The 15,580-nt window shown below is 27.3% G+C and overlaps 1 protein-coding gene across 1 annotated transcript in view; it reads right to left on the bottom strand.

Annotated features, from left to right (window-relative positions):
* LOC118945988 (netrin receptor UNC5A-like) overlaps positions 1-15,580 on the bottom strand; it is a 149,144-nt gene that overhangs the window by 105,223 nt on the left and 28,341 nt on the right. Inside the window, exon 3 of the mRNA XM_036969654.1 lies at positions 14,147-14,551. Coding sequence (XP_036825549.1) covers positions 14,147-14,551 — 405 coding nt within the window. The remainder of the gene's footprint in view (positions 1-14,146; positions 14,552-15,580) is intronic.

The raw sequence follows: 15,580 nt of genomic DNA, 5'->3' as shown, positions 1-15,580 counted from the left end.
AATTTAGATGTAGCCAAAATTTTAATGATCTTTTCTGTATTTTCATTATTACTGGAAAACGGCCCAATTCTGCCCTACATGCATTAGTTGGTGTATTTCTCTGGACTTGTAGAATTTTCCGACAGAATTCTGCATGTAGGGCTTCAATTGGATGTTTGTCCCACATTTTAAAATCCAGTTTATTGAGTGGCCCCCAAACCTCACTTCCATAAAGTGCTATTGGTAGGATTACACTGTCAAATATTTTAGTCCAAATTCTAATTGGGATGTTGATTTTGAATAATTTCATTTTTATTGCATACATTGCTCTGCGGGCTTTTTCTTTGAGTGCCTTCACTGCCATATTAAAGTTTCCCGATGCAGATATGGTCAGACCAAGGTAGGTGTAATGTTTTGTGTGTTCAATTAAGGTGTTGTTCAGGGTGAATTTACATTTGTGTTTCTGACATCTGGGTTTTTTTTGGAAAATCATGATTTTAGTTTTTTGGAAATTTACTGCCAGGGCCCAATTATGGCAATATTGCTCCAGAATATTAATGTTTTGTTGAAGACCTTCTTTGGTTGGTGATAGAAGTACCAAGTCATCAGCATATAGCAGGTATTTCACCTCTGTGTCAAATAGTGTGAGTCCTGGGGCTGGAGATTGGTCCAACATGTCTGCTAATTCATTGATATAAATGTTGAAAAGATTTGGACTCAAATTGCAGCCTTGTCTCACACCTCGACATTGTGAAAAAAATTCTGTTCTTTGGTTTTTGATTTTTATTGCACACTTGTTTTTTGTGTACATACATTTTATTAAGTCATACACCTTACCACCAAGCCCACTTTGTAGAATTTTGTAGAATAGCCCTTCATGCCAAATCGAATCAAATGCTTTTTTAAAGTCAATAAAGCAAGCAAAGATTTTGCCCTCTTTTTTTTGGTGGACGTGTTTATTAATTAGTGTGTGTAAGGTGTATATATGGTCAGTAGTGCGATGGTTAGGGAGAAAGCCAATTTGACATTTACTTATTACATTTTTTTCTTGAAGAAAGGTTTGAATTCTTGAATTCAAAATGCTACAGAAAATCTTTCCCAAGTTACTGTTGACGCAAATTCCCCTGTAATTATTGGGGTCTGATTTGTCTCCACTTTTGTGGATAGGGGAGATGAGCCCCTGGTTCCAGACATCAGGGAAGCAGCCAGAAGTTAAAACCATGTTGAACAATTTAAGCACAGCATTTTGCAACTCAGGTGTGCTGGTGTGCAGCATTTCATTTCTTTTCATTTCATTCATTTCATTTCTGATGTTGTCTACACCACAAGCCTTTTTTGATTTAATAGATTTTAGCTTTTCATTTAGTTCTTGTTGGGTTATTGGGTAATCTAATGGATTTTGGTTGTTTTTAATGACTGATTCCAGGATGTTCAATTTTTCTTTAATTTCTAATTGGTTCTGGTTTAAGTCTTTTTGTGGGATGTTTTTGTATAGATTATCAAAGTAAGTTTTCCAAATTCCTACATCTTGTATGGCTAATTCTTGTGGCTTTGATGTGCTTAAATTGTTCCACATGTCCCAGAACTGATTTTGGTCAATTGCGTTTTCAATTTCATCAAGTGTCTTGTTGGTATAATTCAATTTCTTGCATTTCAGTGTTTGTTTATACTGTTTCAGAGTTTCAAAGTATTCATATCGTAGCTCTGGGTTGTTTTGCTGCTTATGTTTTTTGTTTGACATTTGTCTTAGGTGTTTTCTAATTGTTTTACATTCATTATCAAACCATTTGTCAGAAACATTTTGATTTTTGCTTCTGATGTTGCATTGCTTTGGTTTTCTCAAATTTGCTTTCGATGCTGCTTTTTGGAATATGCAGTTGATGTTTTGGGTAGCTGAATTGACACCATCTTTATTGTTTTGGTACTGTGAGTTATTGAAAAACTGTATAGAGTTCATCATTTCATTTGAGTTCAATGTTTCAATGAATGCCTCTGCACTGTTTGGAGCCCATCTGAACGATTGGTTTATGTTGTAAAGTTTATTGGGCTGTTTTTTTGAATGAATATTGCCAGTTAATTTCTTCAGAAACACGTTGATCTGACTGTGATCTGACAATGGTGTCTGTGGTCTGACAGTGAATGCACTAATGGAGGAGGGGTCAATGTCAGTGATGGCATAATCGACTACACTTGTCCCAAGAGCTGAGCAGTAAGTAAACTGACCTAAAGAGTCCCCTCTGATTCTACCATTAAGCATGTACAGACCTAAGGCTCGACAGAGATGTACCAACTCTTTTCCATTTTTGTTCAGTATTTGGTCAGGACTGTTTCTATTATTTATAATAGGGCTACTGTACAAGGAGGGGTGTCCAAATATGTGGTGGTTACCTCCCGCATCAGTGTAGTCAGGCTCAGAACCTGTTCTTGCATTGAAATCTCCACAAAGAAGCACTTTACCCTGCGCCTGAAATGTAATGATTTCTGTCTGGAGATTGTCAAAAAACTGATCATCATAATATGATGAATCTGAAGGAGGAGCATAAGCTGCACATATGTATACATCATTGTCTCTCTCTCTCTCTCTCTCTCTCTCTCTCCCTCTCTATCTCTCTCTCCCTCTTTCTCTCTCTCTCTCCCTCTCTTTCTCCCTCTCTTTCTCTCCCTCCCTCTCTTTCTCTCTCTCTCTCTAAACATATGTTTACAGTGAAATAGATAACACACAAAAGGGAAATAAACACATTTAAAATGGTATATTATCGGCTATGTAACAGTGTTGTAACAATATGCATGTACACTACCGTTCAAAAGTTTGGGTCACTTAGAAACATCCTTGTTTTTGAAAGAAAAGCACATTGTTTGTCCATTAAAATAACATCAAATTGATCAGAAATACATTGTTAATGTTGTAAATGACTATTTTAGCTGGAAACGGCAGATTTTGTATGGAATAAATATAATAAAATGTGCTTTTCTTTCAAAAACAAGGATGTTTCTAAGTGACCCTAAACTTCTGAAAAGTAGTCACAAACCTGTTCTACTAACGCACTGAAGGACCAGAACATCTGTAATATAATAACATATCATCTGTAATATAATAACAGTAGTCTAGCTGTAATATAATAACATATCATCTGTAATATAATAACATATCATCTGTAATATAATAACATATCATCTGTAATATAATAACAGTAGTCTAGCTGTAATATAATAACATATCATCTGTAATATAATAACATATCATCTGTAATATAATAACAGTAGTCTAGCTGTAATATAATAACATATCATCTGTAATATAATAACAGTAGTCTAGCTGTAATATAATAACATATCATCTGTAATATAATAACATATCATCTGTAATATAATAACATATCATCTGTAATATAATAACATATCATCTGTAATATAATAACATATCATCTGTAATATAATAACATATCATCTGTAATATAATAACAGTAGTCTAGCTGTAATATAATAACATATCATCTGTAATATAATAACATATAATCTGTAATATAATAACATATCATCTGTAATATAATAATATATCATCTGTAATATAATAACATATCATCTGTGATATAATAACATATCATCTGTAATATAATAACATATCATCTGTAATATAATAACATATCATCTGTAATATAATAACATATCATCTGTAATATAATAACAGTAGTCTAGCTGTAATATAATAACATATCATCTGTAATATAATAACATATAATCTGTAATATAATAACATATCATCTGTAATATAATAACATATCATCTGTAATATAATAACATATCATCTGTAATATAATAACATATAATCTGTAATATAATAACATATCATCTGTAATATAATAACATATCATCTGTAATATAATAACATATCATCTGTAATATAATAACATATCATCTGTAATATAATAACATATCATCTGTAATATAATAACATATCATCTGTAATATAATAACAGTAGTCTAGCTGTAATATAATAACATATCATCTGTAATATAATAACATATCATCTGTAATATAATAACATATCATCTGTAATATAATAACATATCATCTGTAATATAATAACATATCATCTGTAATATAATAACATATCATCTGTAATATAATAACAGTAGTCTAGCTGTAATATAATAACATATCATCTGTAATATAATAACAGTAGTCTAGCTGTAATATAATAACATATCATCTGTAATATAATAACATATCATCTGTAATATAATAACATATCATCTGTAATATAATAACATATCATCTGTAATATAATAACATATCATCTGTAATATAATACCATATCATCTGTAATATAATAACAGTAGTCTAGCTGTAATATAATAACATATCATCTGTAATATAATAACATATCATCTGTAATATAATAACATGTCATCTGTAATATAATAACAGTAGTCTAGCTGTAATATAATAACAGTAGTCTAGCTGTAATATAATAACATATCATCTGTAATATAATAACATATCATCTGTAATATAATAACATATCATCTGTAATATAATAATATATAATCTGTAATATAATAACATATCATCTGTAATATAATAACATATCATCTGTAATATAATAACAGTAGTCTAGCTGTAATATAATAACATATCATCTGTAATATAATAACAGTAGTCTAGCTGTAATATAATAACATATCATCTGTAATATAATAACATATCATCTGTAATATAATAACATATCATCTGTAATATAATAACATATCATCTGTAATATAATAACATATCATCTGTAATATAATAACATATCATCTGTAATATAATAATATATAATCTGTAATATAATAACATATCATCTGTAATATAATAACATATCATCTGTAATATAATAACATATCATCTGTAATATAATAACAGTAGTCTAGCTGTAATATAATAACATATCATCTGTAATATAATAATATATCATCTGTAATATAATAACATATCATCTGTAATATAATAACATATCATCTGTAATATAATAACATATCATCTGTAATATAATAACAGTAGTCTAGCTGTAATATAATAACATATCATCTGTAATATAATAATATATCATCTGTAATATAATAACATATCATCTGTAATATAATAACATATCATCTGTAATATAATAACATATCATCTGTAATATAATAACATATCATCTGTAATATAATAACATATCATCTGTAATATAATAACATATCATCTGTAATATAATAACATATCATCTGTAATATAATAATATATCATCTGTAATATAATAACATATCATCTGTAATATAATAACATATCATCTGTAATATAATAACATATCATCTGTAATATAATAACATATCATCTGTAATATAATAACATATAATCTGTAATATAATAACATATCATCTGTAATATAATAATATATCATCTGTAATATAATAACATATCATCTGTAATATAATAACATATCATCTGTAATATAATAACATATCATCTGTAATATAATAACATATCATCTGTAATATAATAACATATCATCTGTAATATAATAACATATAATCTGTAATATAATAACATATCATCTGTAATATAATAACATATCATCTGTAATATAATAACATATCATCTGTAATATAATAACAGTAGTCTAGCTGTAATATAATAACATATCATCTGTAATATAATAACATATCATCTGTAATATAATAACATATCATCTGTAATATAATAACATATCATCTGTAATATAATAACAGTAGTCTAGCTGTAATATAATAACATATCATCTGTAATATAATAACAGTAGTCTAGCTGTAATATAATAACATATCATCTGTAATATAATAACATATCATCTGTAATATAATAACATATCATCTGTAATATAATAACAGTAGTCTAGCTGTAATATAATAACATATCATCTGTAATATAATAACATATCATCTGTAATATAATAACATATAATCTGTAATATAATAACTTATCATCTGTAATATAATAATATATCATCTGTAATATAATAACATATCATCTGTAATATAATAACATATCATCTGTAATATAATAATATATCATCTGTAATATAATAACATATCATCTGTAATATAATAACATATCATCTGTAATATAATAACAGTAGTCTAGCTGTAATATAATAACATATCATCTGTAATATAATAACATATCATCTGTAATATAATAACATATCATCTGTAATATAATAACATATCATCTGTAATATAATAATATATCATCTGTAATATAATAACATATCATCTGTAATATAATAACATATCATCTGTAATATAATAACATATCATCTGTAATATAATAACATATCATCTGTAATATAATAACATATCATCTGTAATATAATAACATATCATCTGTAATATAATAACATATCATCTGTAATATAATAACATATCATCTGTAATATAATAACAGTAGTCTAGCTGTAATATAATAACATATCATCTGTAATATAATAACATATCATCTGTAATATAATAACATATCATCTGTAATATAATAACAGTAGTCTAGCTGTAATATAATAACATATAATCTGTAATATAATAACATATAATCTGTAATATAATAACATATCATCTGTAATATAATAACATATCATCTGTAATATAATAACATATCATCTGTAATATAATAACATATCATCTGTAATATAATAACATATCATCTGTAATATAATAACATATCATCTGTAATATAATAACATATCATCTGTAATATAATAACATGTCATCTGTAATATAATAACATATCATCTGTAATATAATAACATATCATCTGTAATATAATAACATATAATCTGTAATATAATAAAATATCATCTGTAATATAATAACAGTAGTCTAGCTGTAATATAATAACATATAATCTGTAATATAATAACATATAATCTGTAATATAATAACATATCATCTGTAATATAATAACATATCATCTGTAATATAATAACATATCATCTGTAATATAATAACATATCATCTGTAATATAATAACATATCATCTGTAATATAATAACATATCATCTGTAATATAATAATATATCATCTGTAATATAATAACATATCATCTGTAATATAATAACATATCATCTGTAATATAATAACATATCATCTGTAATATAATAACATATCATCTGTAATATAATAACATATCATCTGTAATATAATAACAGTAGTCTAGCTGTAATATAATAACATATCATCTGTAATATAATAACAGTAGTCTAGCTGTAATATAATAACATATCATCTGTAATATAATAACAGTAGTCTAGCTGTAATATAATAATATATCATCTGTAATATAATAACATATCATCTGTAATATAATAACATATCATCTGTAATATAATAACATATCATCTGTAATATAATAACAGTAGTCTAGCTGTAATATAATAACATATCATCTGTAATATAATAACAGTAGTCTAGCTGTAATATAATAACATATCATCTGTAATATAATAACAGTAGTCTAGCTGTAATATAATAACATATCATCTGTAATATAATAATATATCATCTGTAATATAATAACATATCATCTGTGATATAATAACATATCATCTGTAATATAATAACATATCATCTGTAATATAATAACATATCATCTGTAATATAATAACATATCATCTGTAATATAATAACAGTAGTCTAGCTGTAATATAATAACATATCATCTGTAATATAATAACATATCATCTGTAATATAATAACATATCATCTGTAATATAATAACAGTAGTCTAGCTGTAATATAATAATATATCATCTGTAATATAATAACATATCATCTGTAATATAATAACATATCATCTGTAATATAATAACATATCATCTGTAATATAATAACATATCATCTGTAATATAATAACATATCATCTGTAATATAATAACATATCATCTGTAATATAATAACATATCATCTGTAATATAATAACATATCATCTGTAATATAATAACATATCATCTGTAATATAATAACAGTAGTCTAGCTGTAATATAATAACATATCATCTGTAATATAATAACAGTAGTCTAGCTGTAATATAATAACATATCATCTGTAATATAATAACAGTAGTCTAGCTGTAATATAATAACATATCATCTGTAATATAATAATATATCATCTGTAATATAATAACATATCATCTGTGATATAATAACATATCATCTGTAATATAATAACATATCATCTGTAATATAATAACATATCATCTGTAATATAATAACATATCATCTGTAATATAATAACAGTAGTCTAGCTGTAATATAATAATATATCATCTGTAATATAATAACATATCATCTGTAATATAATAACATATCATCTGTAATATAATAACATATCATCTGTAATATAATAACATATCATCTGTAATATAATAACATATCATCTGTAATATAATAACAGTAGTCTAGCTGTAATATAATAACATATCATCTGTAATATAATAACATATCATCTGTAATATAATAACAGTAGTCTAGCTGTAATATAATAACATATCATCTGTAATATAATAACATATCATCTGTAATATAATAACATATCATCTGTAATATAATAACATATCATCTGTAATATAATAACATATCATCTGTAATATAATAACAGTAGTCTAGCTGTAATATAATAACATATCATCTGTAATATAATAATATATCATCTGTAATATAATAACATATCATCTGTAATATAATAACATATCATCTGTAATATAATAACATATCTGTAATATAATAACATATCATCTGTAATATAATAACATATCATCTGTAATATAATAACATATCATCTGTAATATAATAACATATCATCTGTAATATAATAACATATCATCTGTAATATAATAACATATCATCTGTAATATAATAACATATCATCTGTAATATAATAACATATCATCTGTAATATAATAACAGTAGTCTAGCTGTAATATAATAACATATCATCTGTAATATAATAACATATCATCTGTAATATAATAACATATCATCTGTAATATAATAACAGTAGTCTAGCTGTAATATAATAACATATCATCTGTAATATAATAATATATCATCTGTAATATAATAACATATCATCTGTAATATAATAACATATCATCTGTAATATAATAACATATCATCTGTAATATAATAATATATCATCTGTAATATAATAACATATCATCTGTAATATAATAACATATCATCTGTAATATAATAACATATCATCTGTAATATAATAACAGTAGTCTAGCTGTAATATAATAACATATCATCTGTAATATAATAATATATCATCTGTAATATAATAACATATCATCTGTAATATAATAACATATCATCTGTAATATAATAACATATCATCTGTAATATAATAATATATCATCTGTAATATAATAACATATCATCTGTAATATAATAACATATCATCTGTAATATAATAACATATCATCTGTAATATAATAACATATCATCTGTAATATAATAACATATCATCTGTAATATAATAATATATCATCTGTAATATAATAACATATCATCTGTAATATAATAACATATCATCTGTAATATAATAACATATCATCTGTAATATAATAACAGTAGTCTAGCTGTAATATAATAACATATCATCTGTAATATAATAACATATCATCTGTAATATAATAACATATCATCTGTAATATAATAACATATCATCTGTAATATAATAACAGTAGTCTAGCTGTAATATAATAACATATCATCTGTAATATAATAACATATCATCTGTAATATAATAACATATAATCTGTAATATAATAACATATCATCTGTAATATAATAACATATCATCTGTAATATAATAACAGTAGTCTAGCTGTAATATAATAACATATCATCTGTAATATAATAACATATCATCTGTAATATAATAACATATCATCTGTAATATAATAACAGTAGTCTAGCTGTAATATAATAATATATCATCTGTAATATAATAACATATCATCTGTAATATAATAACATATCATCTGTAATATAATAACATATCATCTGTAATATAATAACATATCATCTGTAATATAATAACAGTAGTCTAGCTGTAATATAATAACATATCATCTGTAATATAATAACATATCATCTGTAATATAATAACATATAATCTGTAATATAATAACATATCATCTGTAATATAATAACATATCATCTGTAATATAATAACAGTAGTCTAGCTGTAATATAATAACATATCATCTGTAATATAATAACATATCATCTGTAATATAATAACATATCATCTGTAATATAATAACATATCATCTGTAATATAATAACAGTAGTCTAGCTGTAATATAATAACATATCATCTGTAATATAATAACATATCATCTGTAATATAATAACAGTAGTCTAGCTGTAATATAATAACATATCATCTGTAATATAATAACATATCATCTGTAATATAATAACATATCATCTGTAATATAATAACATATCATCTGTAATATAATAACATATCATCTGTAATATAATAACATATCATCTGTAATATAATAACATATCATCTGTAATATAATAACATATCATCTGTAATATAATAACATATCATCTGTAATATAATAACATATCATCTGTAATATAATAACAGTAGTCTAGCTGTAATATAATAACATATCATCTGTAATATAATAACATATCATCTGTAATATAATAACATATCATCTGTAATATAATAACATATCATCTGTAATATAATAACAGTAGTCTAGCTGTAATATAATAACATATCATCTGTAATATAATAACATATCATCTGTAATATAATAACATATCATCTGTAATATAATAACATATCATCTGTAATATAATAACATATCATCTGTAATATAATAACATATCATCTGTAATATAATAACATATCATCTGTAATATAATAACATATCATCTGTAATATAATAACATATCATCTGTAATATAATAATATATCATCTGTAATATAATAACATATCATCTGTAATATAATAACATATCATCTGTAATATAATAACATATCATCTGTAATATAATAACATATCATCTGTAATATAATAACAGTAGTCTAGCTGTAATATAATAACATATCATCTGTAATATAATAACATATCATCTGTAATATAATAAAATATCATCTGTAATATAATAATATATCATCTGTAATATAATAACAGTAGTCTAGCTGTAATATAATAACATATCATCTGTAATATAATAACATATCATCTGTAATATAATAACATATCATCTGTAATATAATAACAGTAGTCTAGCTGTAATATAATAACATATCATCTGTAATATAATAACATATCATCTGTAATATAATAACATATCATCTGTAATATAATAACAGTAGTCTAGCTGTAATATAATAACATATTATCTGTAATATAATAACAGTAGTCTAGCTGTAATATAATAACATATCATCTGTAATATAATAACATATCATCTGTAATATAATAACATATCATCTGTAATATAATAACATATAATCTGTAATATAATAACATATCATCTGTAATATAATAACATATCATCTGTAATATAATAACATATCATCTGTAATATAATAACAGTAGTCTAGCTGTAATATAATAACATATCATCTGTAATATAATAACATATCATCTGTAATATAATAACATATCATCTGTAATATAATAATATATCATCTGTAATATAATAACATATCATCTGTAATATAATAACATATCATCTGTAATATAATAACATATCATCTGTAATATAATAACATATCATCTGTAATATAATAACATATCATCTGTAATATAATAACATATCATCTGTAATATAATAACATATCATCTGTAATATAATAACATATCATCTGTAATATAATAACATATCATCTGTAATATAATAACATATCATCTGTAATATAATAACAGTAGTCTAGCTGTAATATAATAACATATCATCTGTAATATAATAACATATCATCTGTAATATAATAACATATCATCTGTAATATAATAAAATATCATCTGTAATATAATAACATATCATCTGTAATATAATAACATATCATCTGTAATATAATAACATATAATCTGTAATATAATAACATATCATCTGTAATATAATAACATATCATCTGTAATATAATAACATATCATCTGTAATATAATAACATATAATCTGTAATATAATAACAGTAGTCTAGCTGTAATATAATAACATATCATCTGTAATATAATAACATATCATCTGTAATATAATAACATATCATCTGTAATATAATAACAGTAGTCTAGCTGTAATATAATAACATATCATCTGTAATATAATAACATATCATCTGTAATATAATAACATATCATCTGTAATATAATAACAGTAGTCTAGCTGTAATATAATAACATATCATCTGTAATATAATAACAGTAGTCTAGCTGTAATATAATAACATATCATCTGTAATATAATAACAGTAGTCTAGCTGTAATATAATAACATATCATCTGTAATATAATAACATATCATCTGTAATATAATAACATATCATCTGTAATATAATAACATATCATCTGTAATATAATAACATATCATCTGTAATATAATAACATATCATCTGTAATATAATAACATATAATCTGTAATATAATAACATATCATCTGTAATATAATAACATATCATCTGTAATATAATAACATATCATCTGTAATATAATAACATATCATCTGTAATATAATAACATATCATCTGTAATATAATAACATATCATCTGTAATATAATAACAGTAGTCTAGCTGTAATATAATAACATATCATCTGTAATATAATAACATATCATCTGTAATATAATAACATATCATCTGTAATATAATAACAGTAGTCTAGCTGTAATATAATAACATATCATCTGTAATATAATAACATATCATCTGTAATATAATAACATATCATCTGTAATATAATAACATATCATCTGTAATATAATAACATATAATCTGTAATATAATAACATATCATCTGTAATATAATAACATATCATCTGTAATATAATAACAGTAGTCTAGCTGTAATATGGGTGTTTAGAAAGCTGTCCATTTCGTTTTGTTAAGACTTTGAAATCAACATTGACAGCGACCATGTTTTACACTCAGTTTCAACCTGTTGTTGAACTTCTTTCTTCAAAATTGATTCATTAAAGTGAGGTGAGTTTTTAAAAGCTCAATACTGTTTTGATTATATGATTTTTTTCGGGCTTGGGCTCATATACTACTGTAGAAAAAACATTTTGTCCAGGATATTGTTTAGGAGGGATTGGATTTGTTGTTGGACAAGTTTCAACGTTCCTTCCATCTATAGTATTTCTTAACAGTATGAAATTGTTCTGGCATTTAGGTTGCCACAGACTAGTTGATGGAAATGATTGATCTCCTGGATGGTGAAGCTTCATTTAAAGGTGATTCTGGGGGAGGAATATAGGAAGCACACAGGAGGACGTTGAGATCATTTCTAGCCAAATGTAAAATGTTCCTGTTTTGTTTAATTTAATAGAGAGTGTTAAGTCTGCTCTTAACAAAATTAGCACACCTTCTGTGTCTCTTCCGTGTTTTCATGGGACAACCAGCTCTCTGTAACCTAGAGGGAAACCAGTGGGTCAACCTCCTCCATGTTTCTTATAAGATGGCAATGTCTGTATTTCTAATTTCTTTGGTTCCTGCTTTTTATGCCAAAAGCAGATGACCTCAGGCCTTCCATAAAGTGTCAAATGTTGTTAGTCGTGTGGTTTGGCCTCGGTGTGAGCAGAGCTTAATGAGCATCTGGTAGAGTGTCTCGCTGGTCTGGCCGGGGTGTCCGTTGGTCTGTTGCTCCTGTTTGAGGTGTTGCGGTTGAGGGCGATGGTCTTTAGGGTCCTGGGGAAGATGGACACTGCTGCCTTGTATAGGTGGACCTGGTCGTAATGGCTGTTCAAGTCCAGGGTGGAGTGGTGGGCCAGGTAAACATTTGGTTTTGAGGCAGAGCCACTGGAAATACTTGCGTTTACCCGCTGTATGTTAGCAGGGTGGAAGTCTTTTCGAGCTCGCAGGGTGGAGATAGACACTTGTGCATTAGGAAAAGTAGAAGAAGCTTTTTCAATCTGGACAGTGGGAAGCCGTGGAGCAGGGGGCCTCGAAGGTCTCTGGACATGGGGAAGCCGTGGAGCAGGGGGCCTCGAAGGCCTCTGGACAGCGGGAAGCCGTGGAGCAGGTGGCCTCGAAGGCCTCTGGACAGGGGGAAGTAGGGGGCCTCAGAGGCCTCTGGACAGTGGGAAGCCGTGGAGCAGGGGGCCCCGGAGGCCTCTGGACAGGGGGAAGCCATGGAGCAGGGGGCCTCAGAGGCCTCTGGACAGGGGGAAGCCGTGGAGCAGGGGGCTCCGGAGGCCTCTGGACAGGGGGAAGCTGTGGAGCAGGGGGCCCCGGAGGCCTCTGGACAGGGGGAAGCCGTGGAGCAGGGGGCCTCGAAGGCCTCTGGACAGGGGGAACCGGTGAACAGGGGGCCCCGGAGGCCTCTGGACAGGGGGAAGCCGTGGGTGGGGGAGGCTGTGACACTCTCCTGCTATTGTTGGCCTTCACACCTCTGACTTCACACCTTAGTTGCTGAGGAATCTGTTCTGTCCTAACAAGTTTGGTAGTCTGAATTTAGCATCCAGTCTTTAAAAAGTCAAATAGGTCATCGTAATGTCTTTTCCTTCTTAGCTTTAAAAAGTAGCTTCAGGCTAAACATTACTCACTCAGTTCCAGGTTGAATGGTATCTGCAGGTTTCTGTTGTGCATATTTTGCTGGTCGTTGGCTTGCCAGAGAATTTGCTGGACAGTCCTTGGGAATAAGACTCTTTGGTAGTAGGAATCCTTCCAGGTAATTTTGTAAAAAATTATGTTGTAGGTTATCGAGTTTTGACTTGGAGTGAAAGTTATGTTGTGTAGGGTAGTATCCTGTATATGTTCTTCTGAAAAAAGTTTACCCATCTCTTCTCTCTCTCTCCCTCTCCAAATCTCTCCCTCCATCTCTCTCTCTCTCCTTCCATCTTTAGCTCTCTCTCTCTCTTTCTCTCCCTCTCTCTCTCTTCCTATACTGTTTACTACCTCTCCCTCTCTCCCTCTCTCCCTCTCTCTCTCTCTCTCCTCTCTCTCCTCTCTCCTCCCTCTCGCTCTCTCTCTCTCGCTCTCTCTCTCTCTCTCTCTCTCTCCTCTCTCCTCTCTCCTCCCTCTCTCCTCCCTCTCTCTCTCTCTCTCCTCTCTCCCACCCTCTTACTTCCTATACTGTTTACTACTTGTCCTCTCTCCCTCCCTATCCCTCTTCCACATTGATAAATTGAAGGAATGCCTCCTCCTGAGCCTCCACTCCCTAAGGCATCAATCATCCTATGGAAAGCCAATCGTCCCCCCCCCCCCCCACAAGATCAATAGGGCTTCAGTTCTTAAAGGTCAGAAAAATATGGCTATTAAAACCCTGCCATTCTTAAAGGGATACATTAAAATTCTGACAGTCAAGCCCTTTATCTACCTCCGTAGAATAAAGATGAAATCCTTTCTCTACC

Source organism: Oncorhynchus mykiss, chromosome 31, assembly GCF_013265735.2.
Source record: "Oncorhynchus mykiss isolate Arlee chromosome 31, USDA_OmykA_1.1, whole genome shotgun sequence".
Taxonomy (NCBI): domain Eukaryota; kingdom Metazoa; phylum Chordata; class Actinopteri; order Salmoniformes; family Salmonidae; genus Oncorhynchus; species Oncorhynchus mykiss.
The sequence above is the reverse complement of the archived record's forward strand: the minus strand, read 5'-3'. Positions and strand labels throughout refer to the sequence as shown.